Raw genomic sequence first — 24,552 nt, forward strand, 5'->3', positions numbered from 1 at the left:
TGGATCTTTTCTACCCAGCATACATTGCCTCCAGTGTAACTGAGGATGCCACTGCAAATATTTGACACTTTCACCAACACTAATTTGGCTTGTTCACTGATAAAGGACCCACATACTTTTTCTTTACCTACTGTCACTCCCATTTCTTTGTCTCTTTTGGCTCATAAGGAAGCCTTTGAATAGGTGACAACACTGATTAACTGTGCCAACTATTCATCGACACATGTGTGACATTGGAAAAGTCAGCAAATTGGGTCATTAGGTTCCTCATAAACTTTCCGAGTCTAATCACATGCAGAGAATGAATGTGTGCTTTTCTTTACCATCATGTCTCACTGGTGACGAGAAATGGGTTCTCTATAAAAATGTCAAACGCCAAATACAGTAAGGAAAGGAGAAATACCAGCACCCCAAGCTAAGGAAGATCTTCACCCATTTAAGGTGTTGTTATCTGTTTGGTGGGATATGAAAGCTTTAGTCCACTTTGAACTTTTAAACCCAAACCAAATGATGACAAAAGAGATCTAGTGTGAGCAGCTTGAGTGGCATAAGTTAGCGCTAGAAGAAAAATGACCATCTTTGGTTTCAAGACAAAAGGTGTTCTTCCATCAGGATAATGCTTGGCCACATACAGTGAGGATGACATTCCAAAAACTGGAGCAGTTTGAATGAGAACCGATACCCCACCCACCATATTTGCCAGACAATACTTATCATTTATTCCACAGTCTTCAAAATTATTTGGACGGAAAAAATATGAATTCTGTAGACATTTTAGGAGAGGAGTCTTGCAAGACTACCAGACAGGTTGAAGAGCATTGTAGAAAAGAAAGGAGAGTATGTTTTAGATTAAAAAAGAACCTTGTTTATCTTAATTTTCAAAAATAAAAGAAGCATAAAAAAACGTATTATTTATGAGATGACCCTACATATATATATATATGTATATTATCAGAATTTCTGAAATTAGAAATTATTATTAATATTGATTATATACTTGTATGATAGATAGGTTTCGGTCTAGTAGCCTACAGGCTTCTGGCACATTTTGTATTTTGGTAATATTCTCAGAATTTAAAATCAAAACACACTTTAGACTATTCTCATTTCCTAGCTTCCTAAGCTTCAACCAGAGACCATATGAATACATGTGTAGGTGTGTATATATATGTTGCTTTAGAAAAGAAAGCAGGTCCCAATACTTTTATATATACATCTCCTTTTCCATGCCTGCATGGGTCAGATGGAGTTTATACGAAGCAGTTTTTATATGGTTCGATGTCCATCCTGTTGCTAGTCCGCACAAGTTTCCAAGTAAGGTAATATTTCCTTATGACATGACTATTGGAAATGCAAGACACTGCTTATAAGACAGTGACGTTTATTCACAGCTATCATGCAATGCCAAGACAAGGAAACACACACAAACATATCATCGTCATTCAATGGCCATTTTCCATACTATATACATACATAATACATACATGTATACATATATACGAATGTTGTGCTATGACCCCCCTTCAGGCATGAATGACCATGGGTTGCATCTAGAAAGACTGAAACCCTTTTTTTTTCAAGTAAAGTGAAGTCTTTACTTTCCTGATGAGGTCATAATATGATTGAACTACGTCAATAGAATTATCCCATATTAACTGAAATAATATAATACTTGCCATTGACTAACATTTTTCTTTTTTTGCTTATTACCTATTTATTTCTAATTACCCTTGTAATACCCTCTTCATTAATTATGTTAACAGCTTTTATCCTTCATGCAAATTGTGTCCCTGTAGTGCTGAAGCAGAAAGTAAGTATACTAGGACCCTGTTTTCTTCTCTAAACAAATAACACTAAGTTTTTTTATCAGATAAAATTTTACATAGCATAAAGAATTTGAAACAGCAAACAACAGAATAAATGATAGAGAAATTACCTGAATTCAAATTGTCTTTTAGAAGGTTGATATTTGAGATATTCTTTTGTTTTACAGAATTCTTCATGGTACTTTTCATTCAGTTTCATGCAATCTTGCAGCATTGGTATTACCACATCTCTGCAATTGAGAATAAAAAAAAAGTGAAAAATTTAGTTTTATAACACACCACGGTATTAACGTTACCATTTTTCGGTGATCTTATTTTTGTGTGCTTTACATTTAACATATTTATATAAACATAAATTTGGAAAGACCTTTGCTGTTGTAATTGTCTCAGAAAAGAAATCCTCCTAATAGATAGCTATATTTAGTCATTGCTGCTTAGTGTTTTCAATTTACTAATTTCAGCTTGACAAAGCTTTGCACATGCCAGTAAATTTATTTTCTGTTATTCACATACAAGACTAGCAGTTCCCAGTGGGCTATGCATGACAGTCTCAATGATTTTAACTAATGAAGTATAACTATATGAAAATGTGTTTCATAATCTGATGATACCATTAATAGTTTAGCTTGGTGTGTTTTCACACACATTATCTATAAGAAGTATTTCTCTTCTGAGATAGCTATTGCAGCAAAGGTCTTTGCATGTGTGAATATACATGAACAAGTTAAATATAAATGTACCCAGATTTGCAATAATAATGTTTGATGGAGAGTTGCATAGAAGATAGAGGGGAGAAAAGAATGAAACAGATGGAGTGAAAGAGAAGAATGAGAAAATAGCAAATAAGAAAGAAAGCATTTCTTACTTAGAAAATACTGTCAAAGATAAAGAAACATGCTAAGATTAAGTTTATATTTAAAATAATATAGCCATCAGCAAGAATAACAATAATGGCAGTGGTAATGACAATAATAACAATATAAGTTAAACTACAACAGCAACAACAACGGCACTTTAAATATGATTTGCAGCAACAACACTTCTACTACAAACATCATAAAAGTGAACTCTTTTACAAATGTTATTCAACAATGTTATACAACAAAGGTGGACAGAACATTATCATTGACCGTGAGTCCTCTAAAGAAAATAGACAGTGGTAAAACCAAGCTTTCATGGCATCCTGCCAAGAGATAGAGAAAAGATTAGAAAGAGCCTCATCTACAGATGCATAGATAAAAGACAGTGGACAATTTGACCCCAACACATGTGAAGAAATGTTTGAAGGCTCTCTGTAGTTTAATATGGCATATAAGATGAGAAAAGCAGCATAACACAGTGGTAGTCCTATGCTTCAATGAAGAGGGAGATAAGAAAATAACCACAAATATGTGTTCCTTTAATGAATACTTATTTTTTTATTTATTTATGCACCCTTTTCAAGCCTAGCCAGGCTCATGGGCCCAGTTTTCTGGTTTCTATGGCATATGTGTTCCCTCCAGCTGGACGGGACGCCAGTCCATCGCAGTGTTACTCAAGAAACAGAAAGAAAGAGTGAGAGAAAGTTAGAGCGAAAGAGTACAACAGGGGTCGCCACCACCCCCTGCCAGAGCCTTGTAGAGCTTTAGGTGTTTTTGCTCAATAAACACACACAACGCCCGGTTTGGGAATCGAAACTGCGATCCTCCGACCATGAGTCTGCTGCCCTAACCAATGGGCATTGCGCCTCCACAAATGAATAATTATTAATACAAATACTAAGATTATGAGAATGACTCCCTCCCAGGAGTAATGATCAGTGATTGAAATAGAGGTGGGGATGCTGCTCATACCTGAAAAGTTTCATAAGATTCCTAACCTCATCTACATGAGGAACAGGAAGCCCATGAGAGTTGTGGTAGAAGGCAGAAAGGCTTGCTGTTACTAATGTGGTAGTACCAACCATCAGGAAGATTTTTACCCTCAGACAAAGAAACTAAAAACCTGTTTGCTGCCAACATGACATCTACACTAATGACAACAGCATCAACACTAAAAGTGACAGTAAGAGCAGCATTTAGGGCAGTAGCAGTCACAGCAGAAGAAACTTAAACCATTGCCAGCTTACTGAAGGGGCTTACTGTCACTACCCTCAAAAGAAAACTCTTTACAAAGTTGTCTTCCTCTCCAAACCAACATTGACACAAGTGATAAAAAACATATGTAACAATCAGCCTTCATCAGCTTCCTCCAATTTATCAGCAAAGGATGAGGAAGAGGAGAGGTGAGTCAAAATATGATGGTCATTAGCCCTTTAGCATTCCAACTAATCTATCAAATTTGATGTTTATAGATCCACATTATTTTGAATTACTCATGCATTGTCTTGTAACTTTGAGCTTTCAATGATGTGAATATTTATTTTTAGAATGACATTGTAGTGTAGGGTCTTCCTTCAATAAGTAGATAAGAATTTTCCTGCAGACATATAAGTGCAGAGAATTTTCAATAAGCACACTTTGAGGGTCTCCTTCATCTGTGCACCAAATAGAATGCAAGTTTTAGTAAATAAGCCAAACACATAAGCAACTTGCTCGTGCAGAGGTAATGCCTCATGCACACTAAAAAAGTGGGGTGAATAGCTGCCACTTGAATGCTGACATTGGAGGACAGCGACTAGACAGGATGAATCTGATGAACTTAAGAGTCAGCTTTGTTTTGTTTCATCCATGAGTTCCATTCTAGCTTTTCATAACATTACTGAGGTCCAAGCTACACTGTTCCATTCAATTATGTCCAATGATTGTTAATTTACATTTCTACCGTTGGATGGTTCTTCAACAAGAAACTTGTTTGAAAATCATGAATTGACTGTTATGAGACAAAGTTTATAATACTGTATAAAGAATATACACATTTTCTTGCCTAATATATGAATGCCTGTTGTTTTCTTACTTATGAAAACATCACACAACTAAACAGACGTATATATATAAGTACACATATATGCATGTACATACATATGTGAATACATATGTATATTGCCTATGTTATTTTTATGTTTGGATTTCCTATGTAATACTGTATTCAAATAAATTCAAATTATAGTAGTGGTAGTAGTAGTAGTAGTAGTAGTAGTAGTAGTAGTAGTAGTAGTAGTAGTAGTAGTAGCAGCAGCAGCAGTGGATATAGTTGTAGGAGTAACAACATTGATAGTAGTAGTAGTAGTAGTAGTAGTAGCAGCTGTTGTGGATATAGTTGCACAAGTAACAACATTGATGATAGTGATGATAGTAGTAGTAGTAGTAGAATGAGAAAGCACATACTTTTGCCGATCCCATATTTTGTATTCATCCTCCAACAAGTAAGCCTTGCATGTCGATATCAACTGGTTAGTTATTTTAACAAACAATGATGTCATCCTTTCAGAGGTATTGAAATATTGGGAATTACAGTAAATCATCTGTATTGCATTCATAAGACTGGATATGTGGTCGGCAATTCTATTCTGGAATGAAAGAAATATTATTAGAAAAAAGAATAGCAGACAAGCTAGATGGGACACCTGATGACACACAGGTATTTCTTTATCACATCTAACTTCAATAGGCAAAAATAATCTAACTCACATCCACAGGTTTACAATTCAGTGCATTAGTCATAAATGTGTCAAATAAATCACCCAGCCCAACTTCTGTAACTATGATAACAAATAATTGAACAAAGTGGCCAATGAAATGAGAAATCTGTCGCAAAACACTATATATACCCTTAGGCAATCACAAGAATATATATCAGTTTATATAGATAACTAGCAGTATCACCTGGCGTTGCTCGGGTTTGTTTCGACCCTTTAGAATTGGAATTTTTGAAAAGTAAAATTTTGCATTATGTAGCTTGTTATTCTCTTTAAGTGAACATTTTTCTGGTTGAAATACACCGAAAAATGGCGACACAGCAGTCAAAAAATCGTAAAAAGTAGGGATTTTCATAGAAAAAAAGCACCTTTTTGATGTAAATAATTTTTGGTGTTAACATTGTCTGATTTGAATTTTTCCTTCTATGGATGGAAGAGCAAGCCTTCTTCTATCATACTCTCAATTTTGGTCAACTTGTGCCACAGGGTCACTGAGTAGATAGTGTTAGTTGAAGGCTACCAAACCTGCCATACACAGACAACTTCAGCTTTATATATATAGATGTGAAACTGGATAGCTGTAGCTGTTATAGCATTAGAAATGACGATAATAGTAATGTCTAATAGAGGTACTACAGGGCTACACATTTTGGGAAAAAAGTGTTCAGTTAGTATTAACCCAGTGTAATGATGTCTAAATTGGGCAAAAGACCTTAAATTTGTAGAAAGAAGTAAAATCAATTAAATTATTTCCTGTACTTGGTTTGTTGAAGGACAAAAGGCAAAGTTGAACTGGGTATGATTTGAATACCAAATTTATCGGGGTATAACTGAATGTACCATTAGACATTCTGTTTGAAACTTTACCATTTTAACCATCAGCTTCCTTTAATATTGTTATTGTTGTTGTTCATGATGATGATAGTGATGATAATAAAATTGTAATAATAATAATAATAATAATAATCCTTTCTACAATAGGCACAAGGCCTGAAATTTAGGGGAGAGAGCTAGTATAGTACATTAACCCCAGCATTCGACTTATACTTATTTCATCAACCCTGAAAGGATTAAAGGCAAAGTCAACCTTTAATGTCTCTGCCAGTTTGCTGCTTTAATAATAATAATAATAATAATAATAATAATATGATAATCATGATGATTTCAAATTTTGAAATAAAGTTAGTGATTTTGAGAGGAGAGAGTTAGTCAATACTATGATCCCCTGCCACCAGTACTTGATTGACCTTGGGGGAATGTAAAGCAAACTTAATGCCAGCAGGATTTGAAATCAAAACAAAGAGGTAGAATAAATACCTCAAAGCAGTTTTGTAGCACCCAGTAGTAGTAGTAGTAGTAGTAGTAGTAGTAGTAGTAATAATAATAAAAATAATAATAAGAGAGCTGGCAGAGTTGTTAACAAGCCAGGCAAAATGCTTTGTGACATTTCTTCTGGCTGAACATTTTGAGTTCAAATTCTGCCAAGGTTAACTTTGCCTTTCATTCTTTGGGGGGGGGGTTGATAAAATGAGTAACAGCTGAGCAGTGGAGTGGATGTAATTGATTAGCTCTCTCCGCTAAAACTTCAGGCCTTGGACTTATTGCAGAAAGAATTATTATTATTATTATTTCTCTTTATCATGAGGACAGAAACAGGTGTGCTGTTGTTGAGGAGATGCCTGGCTACCCAGTCAGTGAGAAGAGCAAGGGAAAGTGTGGGAAACAGCAAGAGTGCAAGAGAGAGCAGGGGAGACATGGTGGTGAAGTGCCAGAGTATACTTACAAGTAACAAGGATAAGACAAATTTGGGATTGTAGAGTAAGGAAGAAAGAGATAAATATTGGCAATTACTAGGGTATGCCTTTAGGTACAGAGATCATAATATACAGGGGTTGGACAAAATAATGGAAACACCTAGCATCACAGCATCATGATTTGGAAGTATCTATAAAGCTGTCAAAAGTTTGTTCATTTTTATGTTTTTTTTTATTTATTATTAGTGTTGCTTAATATGTTTTGCTAAAATTGCTGTTTCTTTTCAGATACCGTTAGAAAAAGGTAATTAAAATTCATTACAATGACAGATCTATCAGACTTTCAAAGAGGTCAAACTGTTGGTGCTTGTATGGCAAAATATTTGGTGTAGCAAGAAGTACTGTCTCGAAAATAATGGCAGCCTTTGAGAAAGGGGGAAAAAACCTCCTTGGCGAAACAAAACTTCAGAAGAAAACCAAAACCTTCAGATAAGGACTATTGGACTCTTACGCAAATTGTTAGAAAGGATCACAAAAGTACAGCTCCCAAAATTACTGCAGAGCTTAATGACCACCTTGAGAACCCAATTTCCAAAAAAACTGTTCAACGGTGGCTGCACAAAGCTACTTTCAAAAACAAATGTGGCAAAGCATTAAGAGTGGAGTAAAATCCTATAGAATTGGTCCCTAGCACAGTGAAAGAACGTTATTCACTTGGGCTTGTCATTCTTCACCTTATTCCAACCACTGGCCAAGTATACGTGTGGAGACAGCCAAAAGAAGCATTTAACCCAGACTGCCTTCTTCCAACTGTTAAACATGGAGGAGGATCTGCAATGATCTGGGGGGTCTATATCTTGGAAATCTGCCAGCCCAATGGTTTCCCATCATGGCAGAATTAATAGTCAGGACTATTTAAACATTTAATCTGATCAAATTCATCCTATGGTTGCGGAAATGTTTCTGGAGGGAAACGCAATCTTTCAGGATGATAATGCACCAATTGACACAGCTAAAGTTGTTACTGAATGGCATGAGGAACATTCTAGTGAAGTCGGACATCTTATCTAGTCACCACAGTCCCCAGATCTCAATATTATTGAACATTTATAGTGCATTTTAGAAAAACAAGTAAGGAGTCGATATCCTCCACCATCATCACTATGAGAACTGGAGACTGTTTTAGCTGAAGAATGGACAAAAATTCCTTTGGAAACAATTCAAACTTTGCACAAGTTCAAACCATATTTTAATATGTGGTAGGACCATATATTAAAATTAATTTGTTTAAAATTTTAAGGTGTTTCCATTATTTTGTCCAACCCCTGTATGTATATGACAAGCTTCTTTCAGTTTCCATTAACTACGTCCACTCACAAGGCTTTGGTTAGCCTGAGACTATAGTAGAAAACACTTTCCCAAGGTGCCATACAGTGGAACTGAACTCTGAACCATGTGGTCGAAAAGCAAGTTCCTTACCACACAACCATGCCTGTACCTTATTGAAACTATTACTACCATCCATCATCTATCAGGAACAGAGACATAATCATTCTTCCTACATTTTTTTATGTTTTGACAATTGAACATTTACAGTGAAGTTGGACATCAGGTGGTTGTGTCTGTATCATTGTAGGAGACATAATTAATTTAGGTAATCTGAAATCATATTTTCCACTCCTCATCACCACAGGAACTTTCAGGAATTTTTTTCAAATGGAAATTTGTTCACTGCATTAAGTATGTCTGTACTCAAGTACACATTATTGAAACAAAATGCCATATCAGAAGCATTGGTTTGGGTGTTCGTCTTACATAAAAAGCATTGGCTTGTATGCTGGTACTGCTACTATGTAAAAAACACTGGTGATGGTGCCACATAAAAAGCATCCAGTACATTCTGTGGAATGGCTGGCATTAGGAAGGGCATCCAGCTGCAGAAACCAAATCAAAACAGACAATGGAATCTGGTGGGATGCCTGGCCTGGCCTTGCCAGTACCTGTCAAGCCATCTAACCCATGCCACCATGGAAAATGGATGTTAAACGTTAATGACGATGATGTTGAATGATGAAGAGTATAAAAGTCGGCTGTAAGAAACAAGTCAAAAAGAAAGTAACACACTTTACAAAGGAGCATACTTTACTTGAGATATTTGTTAGCATCAAGTTTCTAACACTCCTTTGTTACGCTCATTGTCAGAAATATTGGAAACCTGTAACTAACTGTATTATTATTTACTAATTGTTTCAAAATATATAAGTATACACCCTGTCTATCAAGTTTGTGACCACTCATCTACTCTTATTAAAAATTATCTCTCCACATTTTCAATACTATATTCAACATACGGCTTTATTATCTTTTTCTCTTTCAGCTTTTTCCTCTCTTAAGCTCGCAGTTTCTTTTTTTTTTTTTTGCATCTTATTTTCCCTTTTCTAGATTTTTGCTTTCATTTTGGCTTATTCCACAATACCTATTTATTTTTACAACCTTTTTCCCCTCCTCCGTTTCCTTCTAATTTACTCTCATCAGTTTTTAAATTAATCCTTTCTCATATCCGTTACATTATGTTTGTAATACTCTACATTCTTTGTTATTACTTTTTCCTCTCTTTTTCAAATACCGCATGAAAATTAATCTCTGTGTGTGTGTGAACATGTTTATAGAGACACAACATTTGCCTGTATGTGGTATGTTGAAATGTTCAATTAAACAGTATAAGAAGTTTATATAACAAAAATTTCATGACATAATTGAATAAATAAATAGTGAAGAAGTCCGTCATATGCATGCAATGAAACCATAATTGAATACTGGAAATTCAGATTTCTAATTAAAATTAGTCTAACGGAGCAAGAAAGTAAATACATTTCTGTAAATACACTTCAAAACAACTTACAGGATTAGTTGCAGAGATTATCGGATCAAGAAATTTATCCAAAATATGAAGATATTTCACATTATCTCTCGCTTCATTAGCAACATCGGTAATACGGCCACTCTGAAATAGATATATAAATACAAAAGAATATACTCACACACACACACACACATGTACATATAAATGCGTATGCACTTTCACATATCATAGATAGATATAGATGTGTGTGTGGGTGGGTGTAAGTGAGCATATGTGTAATTTTTTTGTAAATGCAGTGTAGTAAATCGGAAAATTCTTTTGATTCATAGAATTTTGTATACTTTGGAACTTTTCCCTTTCCTACATTAAAACAACAATTTCCTGAATTTTCCAGCAAATACATTTACAGATATTTGTACTCAAGCATATAAACACACTGAATATATGAATGTAAATATGTATATGTGTGTATATATATATATATATATCTGTATATGTATATACATATATGTATATATATATATATATATATATATATACAAATATGTGTATATATATATATATGTGTGTGTGTATATATATATATAAATATGTGTATATATATATATGTATGTATATGTATATATGTATGTATGTCACCACATATACTTACACAAAAGTAGATACAAAAATGAAATATCAGAGTGGGCTATGTATGTGCGGAGATGTGCATTTGTTTTTGTATGTGGATGTGTATCTATATGAATAAATATTTGACAGTTGAATTCATATGTGTGTGAGAAAAGGGAGACGTACATATGACACTGACACGTTGTCTAGGCATATAATTTAAACATATCTTCACCATATACACAGATTTACAAAAAAAAACCGCATAAGTGTACATATGTATGCATAAAATAGTTGCCAAAAAGTATTTTTAAGCATTACATGTATCAAAGTGAATTCCAAGATGGAAACAAACAAATCATGCAAAATAGGTTTGAAATATAATATCAACAGCACAGAGAAAGTTTACTTGGAACCAGTGATAGCATTTCACGCTTGTTTTATTAAGTCAATTTTTGTCATAATATTGAAACTGCCTGTTTGAGGCAGACACTTTCTCTCTCTCCCTTTCTCTCTCTCTCTCTCTCTCTCTCTCTCTCACTTTGCTTCTTTTTTTCTTCCATGTGCATGAAGCCTTAAAGCAATAACAAAATAGTATTCTTTGAAGTTCTGTGTTACTACTGATTGCCGAAAGCAAAATTCTTACGAAATCTTGAAATTTATCAAGATGGAAAAATTACATTGCAAAAAAAAAAAAAAAACAGAAAAAAAAGAAAAATATCAAATACGCAAGAAAATGTCAAAGTTGTAATTATTTTGATGTGTATCAATCAGTTGATGCTGAATAATTCTCAACTTGGAATGATTTGCAAATGGGGAAATCTAATTAATGACACTAAGAAAGGGAAGAGGACAGCAAAATGGTTGAATAGATAATGCTCAAACCTAGTGGCTCCCAAAGTGGGTGGTATTGCTCTCCTGCAGGCAGTGGAAAGATTCAGAGGAGCATTGAAGTAAAGTGGGGCAATAATAGGGTGACCAAAAGGATAGGGGCAGGGGGTGAGGGATGTTATCTCCCCCACCCCAAAAATACATACACATACCAAACCACCTATATGTACATATATACACTAAGCACACAGGCATAGGTACATGACTACATGCATATACAGACAAATATAGACAAAGCATAAATATATACAAATGCATATATATGTATATGTATTTTGGGGTGGTGATTTTCAGGATAAAAATTGTTAAAAAAAAGCTTCTACTCATGTAAAATTTGCACCCAAAAGTTTTCAGAATTGCCGATATGGCCAGGAGGTAAAGGTTTTCAATTTAGTTGTATTTAGCACAATTTCACTTACTTATGATGAGATTTTATCAAATTTTCATAAGATAGGAGTAATTTCTGTTTAACAGGTATCACATTGAAAGCTATTAAATTACAGAGTGTTTGTGTTGTTTATAATAAAGTTTATTTTACATTTCTTGCCCATGAGATTATGCCTGATCTTTGACATACATCTCTATGTCTTCTCAAATCACGATGACAGGAAAAGTTGTTGATAAGAATTATCAACAAAAATAAAGCTGATAAATATGCACAAGTGTTGCAAAATTAAGTTTAATTACCAATAAACATCATCTTGGATGACACTTTACACAACCAACAGAGGAAGGTGACTGATGAAACTGATTATGTAAACAGAATTCTGACTGGTCAAAACTGTCTTCTTGTCTCAAGCTCTGATTTTCTGCCTATTCTTGTTAGAACCTTTGATACGGAGTATCAAAGCTTTAATTCCTTTCACACATAAAATTTCAAGCCAACTTAAAAATCTGTCATTACCATTTTAGCCGGGAGACCAAACTGACAGTTTGGTAACCCTCTAAAATAAACATTAAAAATCGAAAGGAGAAAATAAACAGCTTTGCAAGTTTAACTCAGTGTTTATTGAACAAGAGAGGTGTGAAATTTAAGAAGTGACTTGTTAGAATATACACGTCTGTGAGGAGACATAAACAAGAATAGCAAAAACCTACTATACCAAAAGAACTGGTAATACATACATTACAAGTATTCTATGAAGAGAACATAAGATTGCTGTATAATTCAACATGAATGTGAAACGGCATTAAACATCGTACAAGATAAATGAAGGTCTTGCAAATTTTGCCTGCAAGTTAAAGGTTGGCATGAGGAAGATGGTACAAACTGCCTGTTTTTTCACCCAAGATTCCGCCAAAACTACAGGGGCCTTAAGGAGAAATACTTCCCTGAGGAAAGGCACCAATCACTTCCATAGAAAAAAACATACAAATGCAGTGCATCTTCAGATTTTATATACAAGGCTGCAGCTGAGCAAGTCTTTTTTGCGCATGGTGCAAAAGGTTGTGCAGCAGCTGACCTGGCTACATCAAGCACAGACAAGAAACCTTGCCCACCACTGTGCAAGACCACCACAATCAAGAGACACAGGATGGCTTTCCCTAATGCCTGCACAGCTGTCATGCAAATATTTTTCTAAATAGTAGAGGCCTGTTGCATCATGACAACAAAAGCAAAATATTTTTCCTAAGAGGCCCTGCAGCATGCAATCAAGCCCTATGCATAGCACTCATAGAAACTCATCTGGGCCCTGATATAGAGGATGCAGAAGTACATGTACTAAAATATACCATTCTGCAAACAGACAGAAGAGAATGGAGACATGGTGGAGTTACTGTATACATCCATGAAGATCTCACACCCCAGATCTTCCTGTCATACTCAAATTCTGTATGTGACACTCTAATCGTATACATAAGACAGCACAATATAGTCATATGCAATACATATCACCCACCTGATGCTCCAAAACACATAAGCAAGTTTGAAGATTGCCTCACAAGAATTAAAGAAATCCTCATGAAACTGGAAGACCATGTGAACATATTTCTTGTGGGTGATTTCAACTTCCCCAATGTCAAATGGCCTGAAGGCCTCATGATCTCAGAAATGACTCATTGCAAACAAGCACAGGTGGAGTCCCTGTGCAACATCACCAATGCCCTATTCATGGGGCAAGTTGTACTCAGACCAACTAGGGAGATTAACATTTTGTATCTCTGCTTCACAAACAATATGGACATCGTTCATGATGTGAAAGTGATGCCAACATTAGTTTCAGATCACAACATAATAGAGCTGTCTATGTATGGACCAAATGTAGCCAGAGACACACAGCCTAAAGGAAGCAGCCAAAATCTTTCCAATCTGAATTTCCTTAAAGCAAACTGGAAATCGATACAAAAAGAGATCCTCAACAGAACTGGCCAAAATGTCCCTTCACACCAGACATTGGCATGAAACTAGAATATTTCATGTCTGTTATGCAAACCACATGTCAGAAATATGTCCCAGAGCACAAGGCCAACAGAAAAGGAACAAGATTCCAATGGAAAGGAAGATCCTCATGAGATGACGGACAAAGGTCACTTCAACCAACAATTCAAAAAGTAGTGAAAGGTCCTGCCTAAAAAACAACACTGATAGAGATTAAAAAAGCATGCAACAATCCTATGTGAGGGAGAGAGCAGACAAAGAAGCCTGGGTTATAAAAAACATTAAGTCAAATCCAAAAACCTTTTTTCATTATGCTAAAAAACAGCCTCAGTACACTGCAAAATAGGACCCCTCTTCAAAAAGGATGGCTCCCTCACAGATAGTCCAACCAGGATCAGTGAGGTACTAAATGACCAGTTCAAAAGAGTATTTACCACCCCATTGGAACACAGACAAGTGAATGAACCAGTGGATTTCTTTGCTGCCTCTCCTATAATCAGCGAGGCAGTTATGATGGATTACATCGACATTAGCGAAGAAGATATACTACTGGCCATAGATGAGGTAGATGCAAACTCAACTGCTGGTCCTGATGGTTTCCCAGCAATCCTTCTCAAATCGTGTAAGCATGTCTTGGCGAAACCTCTACAGATTCTCTTCCTGAGCTTTCTTGCAAATCACAGGCTGCCAAGCAAACTGAAGGAGGGGATAATATAGCCAATCCATAAAGGAGGAAGCAGAGCAGACCCAAAAACTATAGGCCTATCTCTCTGACTTCACACATCAGCAAAGTCATGGAACGGATAGTCAGAGGGAAACTAATTGCATTCCTTGAAGAAAACAACTTACCAAGTAATATTTGAAAATTTATATCTTTTCCACTACCCACTTCCCAATCCACCCTCCAGACCAATTTAAGCCATTTTGTTTTTTCGCACTACACACCTAAAAATGTATTTTAGAAACAAATACTGTCAACATGATCTAGTTAAGGTTAAAGGTGCAACATTTCTTATTTCTTTATTGCCCACAGGGGTCTAAACATAGAGGGGACAAACAAGGACAGACAAATGGATTAAATCGATTACATCAACCCAGTGTGTAACTGGTACTTAATTTATCAACCTCAAAAGGATGAAAGGCAAAGTCGACCTTGGCGGAATTTGAACTCAGAATGTAATGGCAGACGAAATACCGCTAAGCATTTCACCCAGTGTGCTAACATTTCTGCCAGCTCACCGCCTTTCTTATGTTATGAAATGTTCTTATGTAATAAGAAACATTTCTTATGTAATGAGAAACTATGTTACAACACCTGAAGAGATGCTTCTGCACTGTAGGATGCACCATCATGCATTGTATAGTTTCCCACCCATGAGAGGTCAATGCAGGATGTGTCGAAACGATCGTTGAGATAAATAAAGTTTTCAGTATACTCTATCTTCTATATCCATTGTTTTCTACTATATTCAATGTACACTGAAGAATTCCTAATGTAGATCCAGTGATGATTGTTCAATTACTGTGGATGACACTAGATAGCCATAAACAGTGAACGTGCTTTGTCAGCATATTACTAGGGACATATCCAACATGCAAAGTTTAATTTTAACTTTATATGTGTGTGTGAGTGTACATTTGTTTTTATGTTAATATATGTATATAAAAATGTTTTAATCAAGCTGAACAATTACTCAATACTTTATAGAGTACATAGTTATAAACTTTTACAGAGACTGCGAAATTTCAGCTTGCTTACTTTGATCAGGCTATGATACACTTATGCAATTTTAGACTTTATGTAATCTTAGGCAAGTTGTATTTTAGAGATCGATTGAACTAATTGAATGATAATTAGGTATGGAGTAGGTAAACCAAGGAAGTAGTCATGTTGGATAGGAACAAAGGAGGATAGGAAGAAAGTATGTGTTTGTAGGATGTGGCTTGAGAGAAAGTTATGGTTGTAAGATTTATTTTAGTTTGCTGTAGGAAATTTTGTCAAATTCATGTCATAACATTTAGCTTTTGTTGTGATCTGGGGATCAGAAAATAATGTTTGTAGAGAAATCAGTAGATCACACACTATAGGTAAGACTGTCCAAGAAGGTAATAACAGGGAGTATGGAGACAGAAGAATCAGCAGCCATGGTTAAAAATAGTAAGAGCATGAAGAGGCAGCAATAGATGGATACAGACATGAAGTGGAGGAGGACAATGAAAAGAATGATGAATGGATGTAAATTGGGAATAGCTTGGGGGGGGGGGAAGAAGTGGTGTCAGACAATTCAGGAATGGTAATATGATACAATTTGTATAAATAGGAATAATGATATGCACATGAGGTGCAGGGTGTGGAGAATGAATGAGAGACAGATAAAACAATGGTCAGTGAACAATGATAAAAATTCTGATAAATAAGACTGTTGTGATTTTCATTTTGCAAAAATTCTTCCTGATGAAATGACTTCTACAACACATCCAGCTAAATTGATTATGCATTTTTTTATTAACTATGTATTGTGTAATAATTATGTAGTTGATAACATCTTCACCTGAATAACAGAAACAGCTGAAGAGCAAAACAAATAAAATGTTTGAAACTTCATTGAGATCAAATGTTTTCTCTCCTTTTAAGTATACACCCCACCACACACACACACACACACACACACACAAATATATATATATATATACACACATGTATGTATATTCATATGTATGTATGTTTGTATGTATGTATGTAAAGTTAATCCAAACCTGAAAACACAAAGAGAAAAACACAACAACGTGAGGATGTGGAATAAGTATATTATTATTGGACGCTCAGGAAAGAAGGAAAGATGGAGGGTTTAACGTTTCAAGTGGAACTCTTTGTTAGAAACATAGGAAAAGGAAAGATCCAAAGAAGGGAAGACGGAGGGAAAAAAAATCGCCAATGGTACACACGCGGTCACATTTTGAATGTAATGTAATGTAATGTAATGTATGTATGTATGTATGTATGTATAGGCATGGCTGTGGGGTTAAGAAGTGTGCTTCTCAATTATGTGTTTTCAGGTTCAGTCCCACAGCACAGTGCCTAGGATGTCTTATTGTGGACCCAGGATAACCTATGACTTGTGAGTGAAGTTTGTAAATGAAAACTAAAAAAAGCCAGTCTTGTGTGAGTGAATGTGTGTGTGTGTGTGTGTGTGCACACACGCATATGCATGTCTGTTTGTGTTTATTCAATGAAAGATGCTTGCTTCATGCTTTTAAGGACTACACATATATGCATGTGTATATGTGTGTAATGAGCCTTCTGCCTAGTTTTTAACTTTCTTACTAAAATTCCATGTTTAAAACCACAACTTAATTATTTTTCTTTAAAAGGCAGCTAATATAAATTAACTGTATCACTATAAAAGGCATCATCATTTAAATGGACATGGTTTGACCAATCAACATTAGCTGATATGTAACCAATAAAGTGGTATACTTGAAAGGAAGAGAGTTGTGTGAAATTCTGACCAAATTGTTTTACAAAAGGTTCTAGAAGCTTTGTTGAAAGTTATAAAAAGCTGGAATATTGAACTTCATGACAGAACAACCTCAAGCACTACACAGTACTCTTGTCACTCAGTTTCATGATGTGTTCTCACTTTTTCAATTTGTTCTGCAAATAACATCTATGAACAATTAATATATAATTAACTAAACAGGTTGACAGAGTTTGAAAATACTCTGATATTAATGAGCTAAAAAAATTAAATAATAAAGAATTGAATAATAATTACAAAGTGTTATCATCGTGTAACTCTTGTCAGCTCTGATCAAACAAACCTATTGTCTGTAGGTAATTTGTAAAACAACTGGGTATAAACAACAGGAGTTGTAGGGACTATATTATACCCTGTAATGTTTTAAATAATGCATTATATTTTGGCAGTTTGGGTATGGTGCAATCCCTGTCAATGTGCAGTCTTTTCCTGCATGTTTGTAGATTCTTATGGTGAGCACACTATAGACACTATAGACACTATGGATTTAGTATAACTATTGCTGTTTGTCTGCGAGTGTATCTGATGATGTAGCCACAACACAGTGATTAGTTCTATAATGTTGTTGCTGCATTTGTAAGCATGTGCTTGTTTGTGTTTGTCTGCACATGGAATAACAGTTATCATTAAACAGCTTCATACTCAAATTCTAAAATATTCTAAATGTTTCTGAGAGTGATTAAACATGTGGCAAGGATTGAGTGGGTTGAAGTTTACTCATCATCATCATCATCATAATAATAATTTAACGTCCGTTTTCCATGCTAGCATGGGCTGGATGGTTCGACTGGGGTCTGCGAAGCCAGGAGGCTGCACCAGGCTCCAGTCTGATCTGGCAGTGTTTCTACAGCTTTATGCCTTTCCTAATGCCAATCACTCCATGAGTATAGTGGGTGCTTTTTAGGTGCCACTGGCACAGGGGCCAGAGCAGGCTGGCAACAGCCATGATTAGTTGGTGCTTTTTACTTGCCAGCAGCATGGAAGCCAGTCAAGTCTGTTCTGGAAATTGGCCACGTTCGGATGGTGCTTTTTACATGCCAGCAGCACGGGGGATCACAACTACAATTTCCACTTGATTTTCATTTTGACATTGATGTACTTGACTCAATAGGTCTCCTCAAGCACAGCATGTCACCCTATGACCAAGGTACCTTTGAATGGACAGGGGCTGGTTATGCAAAACTGGTGTAGGATACAGCCATGAACTCACTATATTTGCTAGGATGAAATCTACTAGCTAGCATGTCTTTTGTTTGAATAATTTGTATTTCATTAGGTTAGGTGGTCTGTGAGTGTGATATATATGAAGCCAGTGATAATGCAATGTATATTATTTTGTACTTTATAATTTGTTATTTAATTGTATATATTGTTTATATAACATATTTATGTACATTACCAATTCAATCCACTTTTTAATCAGTTTAGATTTGGCTGCTTGTAGAATAGTCATAACTGACTTCGCTTCCTTACTTTTCAACTGTTCCAGAACACTGAAATTAAAAATTAAGCAGTTAAACAGCTGTCAGAAGAATCCAGCCATAATAATACCTCTGTTATATACATTCCTGATACACTTTCTTATGTTGCTAATGTCATTGGGAGAAGTATAGATATATCATGTTCTTCACCATAAATCTGTAGCCTTTGAGAATATGTAAAAATGCATTATTCATATGTAAGTAACATACAGATATAAAAGGCTGAGTTTATATGATGTTTCAGTGCTGCATGTTTGTATAGTGGAGAGGTGCAGCTTAAGGTTTAACCCTTTCATTACCAAACCGGCTGAAACCGGCTCTGGCTCTGTAGTACAAATATCTTGTTTTCAAAAGTTCTGAACTAAAATCTTCCACCAAACCTTAGTTACAATTTATGTTCCTAACACTAGCTTAATGATAACTAAGTTATTTTACTAAATTCTTTGTTATATTTAAAGTAATTGAAAGAAACACAGAGCATCTCAAAATAAATACAGTAACGAAAGGGTTAAACAGAGTCATTGTAGTAAAGTTTCTAAACTTAACTCCTGCTATGAGTGTAACTTGGGAAATCATTCTAAGAAATCAATATAGCTGATCACTCATTGATGGATGCACGTAATTAGTAATGTATTCATTGGAAGATACACCAAATTAATAAAAATTTACAATCTGTTTTGCACACAATAGATAAATGAAATGTGGATGAGATATGGTTGTGGATGTAAAAGAGACTATTTTCTCTAGGTATATTTCTTCTTGAATTATACTTTGTCAGTACATTAATTAAAAACAAAAGTAATCATAGAAAACATCATCAAACTCATACTTATTGAATTTAAACATTCTACTTTTCCAATAAATCAGCTCAGCCTGGGGTCCAACATCATTCTCCTCTCGCCGTAGTTGCTCACTCTCAGCCAGCACTGTCTCTATCATTGTGGACCATCCGTTTAATACGTTTTCTAATTTAAATACCAAGTCTCGATTTCCAGCTGTAAAAGAAGTAGGAAATAAATTCAAAGAAAATGTTCATTCTGACAGACAACAAATTTATCCTCAACAATTTTAGCATCTAAGAAGCTAGTGGGACTTCACTAAATGATGATTTATATTGCTTTTACAAACCCAAGGAGTTAAATTATTGCATTTCGGTTGCTGGGGACGTTTTAGAATTATTGAAATTAGTTCTCTTAATTGTATTAATATCATAGTTATTTAACCCTTTAGCATTCAGGTTATTTTATCAAATGTAATGCTTATTTATTTATGTTTCTTTATTACCCACAAGGGGATAAACATAAAGGGGACAAACAAGAATAGACAAAGGGATGAAGTCGATTACATCGACCCCAGTGCATAACTGGTACTTAATCTATCGACCCTGAAAGGATGAAAGGCAAAGTCGACCTCAGTGGAATTTGAACTCAGAACGTACCAGCAGACGAAATACGGCTACGCATTTCGCCCAGCATGCTAATTAATCTTGTATCACTTTGTAGCTTTGAAATTTTGAAGATGTAATCGTCGTTTAGTTTTAGAATGACATTACAGGGTAGGTGTGAGAGGCTGGATCTCACATAAAACAGGTAGTATACATGGCCCAAATATGACCTGTTTAAATGCCAAAGGGTTATAGTATGTGGACATAGGCATGATTGAGTGGTCAACTTCACAATCATGAGGTTTCAGACTTAATCCTTCTGTGTGGTATCTCAGGTAAAGGTATCTACTATAGTTTTATGTCAACCCAGGTCTTGTGAGAGAATTTGGGCTGACAGAAACTGTATATAAGCTTGTCAGATGGACAGTACTTATTCAAATGTGCAGCACACAATTATTCAAAGGTCCAGCACACAGTTATTCAAGGATCCTACGCACAGTTATTCAAAGGTCCAGCACACAGTTTTTCAAAGGTCCAGCACACAGTTATTCAAAGGTCCAGCACACAGTTTTTCAAAGGTCCAGCACACAGTTATTCAAATGTCCAGCACACAGTTATTCAAAGGTCCAGCACACACTTATTCAAGGATCCTATGCACAGTTATTCAAAGGTCCAGCACACAGTTATTCAAAGGTCCAGCACACAGTTTTTCAAAGGTCCAGCACACAGTTATTCAAAGGTCCAGCACACAGTTATTCAAAGGTTCAGCACACAGGTATTCAAAGGTCCAGCACACAGTTATTCAAAGGTCCAGCACACAGTTATTCAAAGGTTCAGCACACAGTTATTCAAAGGTCCAGCACACAGTTATTCAAAGGTCCAGCACACAGTTATTCAAAGGTCCAGCACACAGTTATTCAAAGGTCCAGCACACAGTTATTCAAAGGTCCAGCACACAGTTATTCAAAGGTCCAGCACACAGTTATTAAAAAGTCCAGCACACAGTTATTCAAAGGTCCAGCACACAGTTATTAAAAGGTCCAGCACACAGTTATTCAAAGGTCCAGCACACAGTTATTCAAAGATCAAGCACACAGTTATTCAAATATCCAACACTGTCATGTTGATTCTACCTAAGAAGTACATTGTGGGATACTAAGCCATCTTCATACACTATGTAGGTTGTCCAGTTGATCAAACTGTATGCTCATACATTAAAATTAATGCAAGTGTTAATCATTTAAACTATTGCTAAATATATATCTGACATTGTGATAGTAAATTTTCAGCATACAAAGTCTATAAGGTGGGTTTTTTTTCCCTTTTGTAATGTGGGGTTCTTTTTTGTGAATGTTACAATCTCAAAATATTATCTTCTATAATATATAAATTTCTTATGTAAATTTATATAAATTTCTTATATAAATTTATATAAATATAAATTTATAGCAAGAAATATAGAACCTTCTGGTATATACCCAGAAGGTTTGATATTTCTTCCCAAAACAGAAACATTGCTACTTTTAAAATTTTATTAAATTGACTGTTGTAGATGCAGACACAACTCTTCTTCGAATATTGTGCTGTTGTTTTCTCTTTATATGTCTCTGCTCTTTGCCTAATTATGTGTATTGTCTCTGTAAATGCCATGGCTAAGAATGTACCACCTTAACTAGGTGAAAAGATGACAGATAAGGAAAAATCAATGTAGACAAGAACAAAGTAAGTAGATACTTAGATATAACCAGAGAAAATAAGAACCGGAAAAGAAATCAATAAAACAAAGAAATTATTGGAGACTTTAAATACTAAATGCCCCCCCCTACCAACATGGAACCTTAGCATCTAAAATTTGCATATATTTCAATGTTTTGAGTTGAATTATTCTGGGAGGTTTATTTAATTAAATAAGATGCAAAATGGCTAATTACACTGTGGCTTCCCATTAACTCCCTTCAATCAAGGAATCTTTGCATTCTGCATTTCCAGGTAAAATACTCCCACCCCAAATAGTATTCTCCAATGTGTGGTTTTGATAATAATTTTCCCTGCAGACTAAAGTATGTAGAATAGTACAGTTAAGAATGTAAGGTAATTTATAGTATAAAACTATATTACAACAAGAGCACTCAGAGAGTGCAAACCTCTGCCAATGCAACAGCAATGTCCTCTCAACGATTAACCAGAGACGATTTTTAAAATGAGAATATATGAACTAAAATCCTTCATTGAATATCATGAGACCTTTTGGTTTTCTCTTCTCTTAAATTCCAGTCTTCCTTTAGTAATCCTGTTGCTTTAGATCAATGTATAGAATTATGTATATATGTAAATATACTGTAAAGTGTTAAAACGTTCGTATAATCTCCTAATATAACAAGTGTAGACTTTTTCTATATTTGTGTGTGTGTGTGTATATATATCTATATATATATATATATGATAGAGCTGGTGTGAATGGTGAAGGTAGAGGAAATAAATGGCAAATAGAGCATTGCATGAATGATAAAGGAAGAAGTGATAGATGAATAACAAAAGAAGGAGTGAAAAAGCCAATAAACAGTGTTTGAAGTGTGAGTGTATGTGTGTGTAAAAGAGAGGTATGTATGTGTGTGTGTGTGTGTGTGTGTGTGTACAATGGAAATGGGATGGAAATTTTCAACGCTGAAAATGTGTGAGCATATGTGAGTATGTGTGCGCATGTACAAGACAACTATGTGAAACTTTACATGTACATGTAAAATAACGAAAATATAGAAAAATAATCCAGAATCCTTGTCTGGTATCTGATCGATCCCAAAATCTAATCAGTTCATGCCAAACATCCTCGAAAGTTTCATCTGAACATTTATTTAGCACACACACGCACACACACACACACACACACACACACGAAAAAGAGAACACCTATGCTGAACTATTGTGAAATCTTCAGTTACTTTATCCAGATTACAAGTTCAGGTTTATATTTGTAATTATTGGGGCCCTGGGATATGTGACACACTGCCTAAATACCAATCTTAAGAAATTAGGTTTCTCAAAACCAGAAAGGAGAAAGCTAATTCGAAGATTACAGATCTAATCCATCACTAGAACTGTAAAAATCTATAAAACTTTTCAGAAGTTTATCATTTAAATATATATGAGCATGTTTAGATATACAAGTATATGCATGAGGATAAATACATAGAACATAAAAATCTGCACATACATACAAACAAAAATATCCTGTTGTTGATGTTGAAATTCCAATGAAGGAACCTTGGATCTAAGAAACCAATTCTTTCTCTATTACCAATAAATTTTGAAATAAACTGAATAATGACATGCATACATGCATGTGTACATGATACATACATACATGCATGCATGCTACATACATACATACATACATACATATATACATACATTCATACATACATACATACATACATACATACATACATACATACATTCACACACAATGAGCATCTTTCAGTTTCTGTCTAAATCCCCTCACAAAGCTTTGGATTGTTCAGAGCTATAGTAGAAGACACTTGCCCAAGATGCTACAGAGTGGGACTGAACCTGAAACCACATGGCTTGGATCTAAGTCTCTTAAACAGACCACCATGCTTGTGCTTACAAAAGAATATAAAATATACTTCATGAAGGTGAGAACATTTGGTGGAAAATTATAAGATTTTAGGATAGGCAAAGAGAGAAATTATGTTCTCTATTTCTGAATTATTACACAACCCATTATTGAAACATATATACAGTACCTGCAACATTACAATCAAGTGGAAAGGAGACGTCTTTCAATAGTTCTTTGGTTTCTGTAAATGATAGAATTAACCGTTGTTCAAGAGTGATGACAGCTCGTGACAAGCTATTGGCATAAACTTTCAACTGCATTTGTTCCAAGATATTTTCATCTTTAATTCTTGACTTGTTGCCAGGATAGAGTGTAGTTAAAGACTGCAAAGAATAAAGTTTTCAGAGAAAATAACAGAACTGCAAAACGGGTCATTGTTAAATGCAAAAGAATTTAAGCTATTTCCCATCACCTGTTTCCAAATAATGGTCCTTATCATAATCTCTAATATGAACCCAATAATTTATTGAAGTTACCATCATAGTGATTAATACATCAATTATCACTGCAAACAAATATTTAATACATTCAATGTCAATGCTATCAGTTTTCAGTATATCTATAATCTTTTA

At 35.0% G+C, this 24,552-nt stretch overlaps 1 protein-coding gene across 1 annotated transcript in view; it reads right to left on the bottom strand.

The window, feature by feature from the left end:
• The window catches only part of LOC115215439 (dynein heavy chain 5, axonemal-like), a 370,977-nt gene extending 346,674 nt beyond the window's left edge, over positions 1-24,303 (bottom strand). The window contains exons 1-6 of the mRNA XM_036506013.1: positions 24,108-24,303; positions 19,789-19,954; positions 18,878-18,971; positions 10,099-10,200; positions 5,132-5,313; positions 1,937-2,056 (exon numbers count right to left, since the gene is read on the bottom strand). Coding sequence (XP_036361906.1) covers positions 1,937-2,056; positions 5,132-5,313; positions 10,099-10,200; positions 18,878-18,971; positions 19,789-19,954; positions 24,108-24,240 — 797 coding nt within the window. The 5' untranslated portion in view covers positions 24,241-24,303. The remainder of the gene's footprint in view (positions 1-1,936; positions 2,057-5,131; positions 5,314-10,098; positions 10,201-18,877; positions 18,972-19,788; positions 19,955-24,107) is intronic.
• Positions 24,304-24,552: the final 249 nt, after the last annotated feature.

The sequence above is a fragment of the Octopus sinensis genome, linkage group LG9 (assembly GCF_006345805.1).
Source record: "Octopus sinensis linkage group LG9, ASM634580v1, whole genome shotgun sequence".
Taxonomy (NCBI): Eukaryota; Metazoa; Mollusca; class Cephalopoda; order Octopoda; family Octopodidae; genus Octopus; species Octopus sinensis.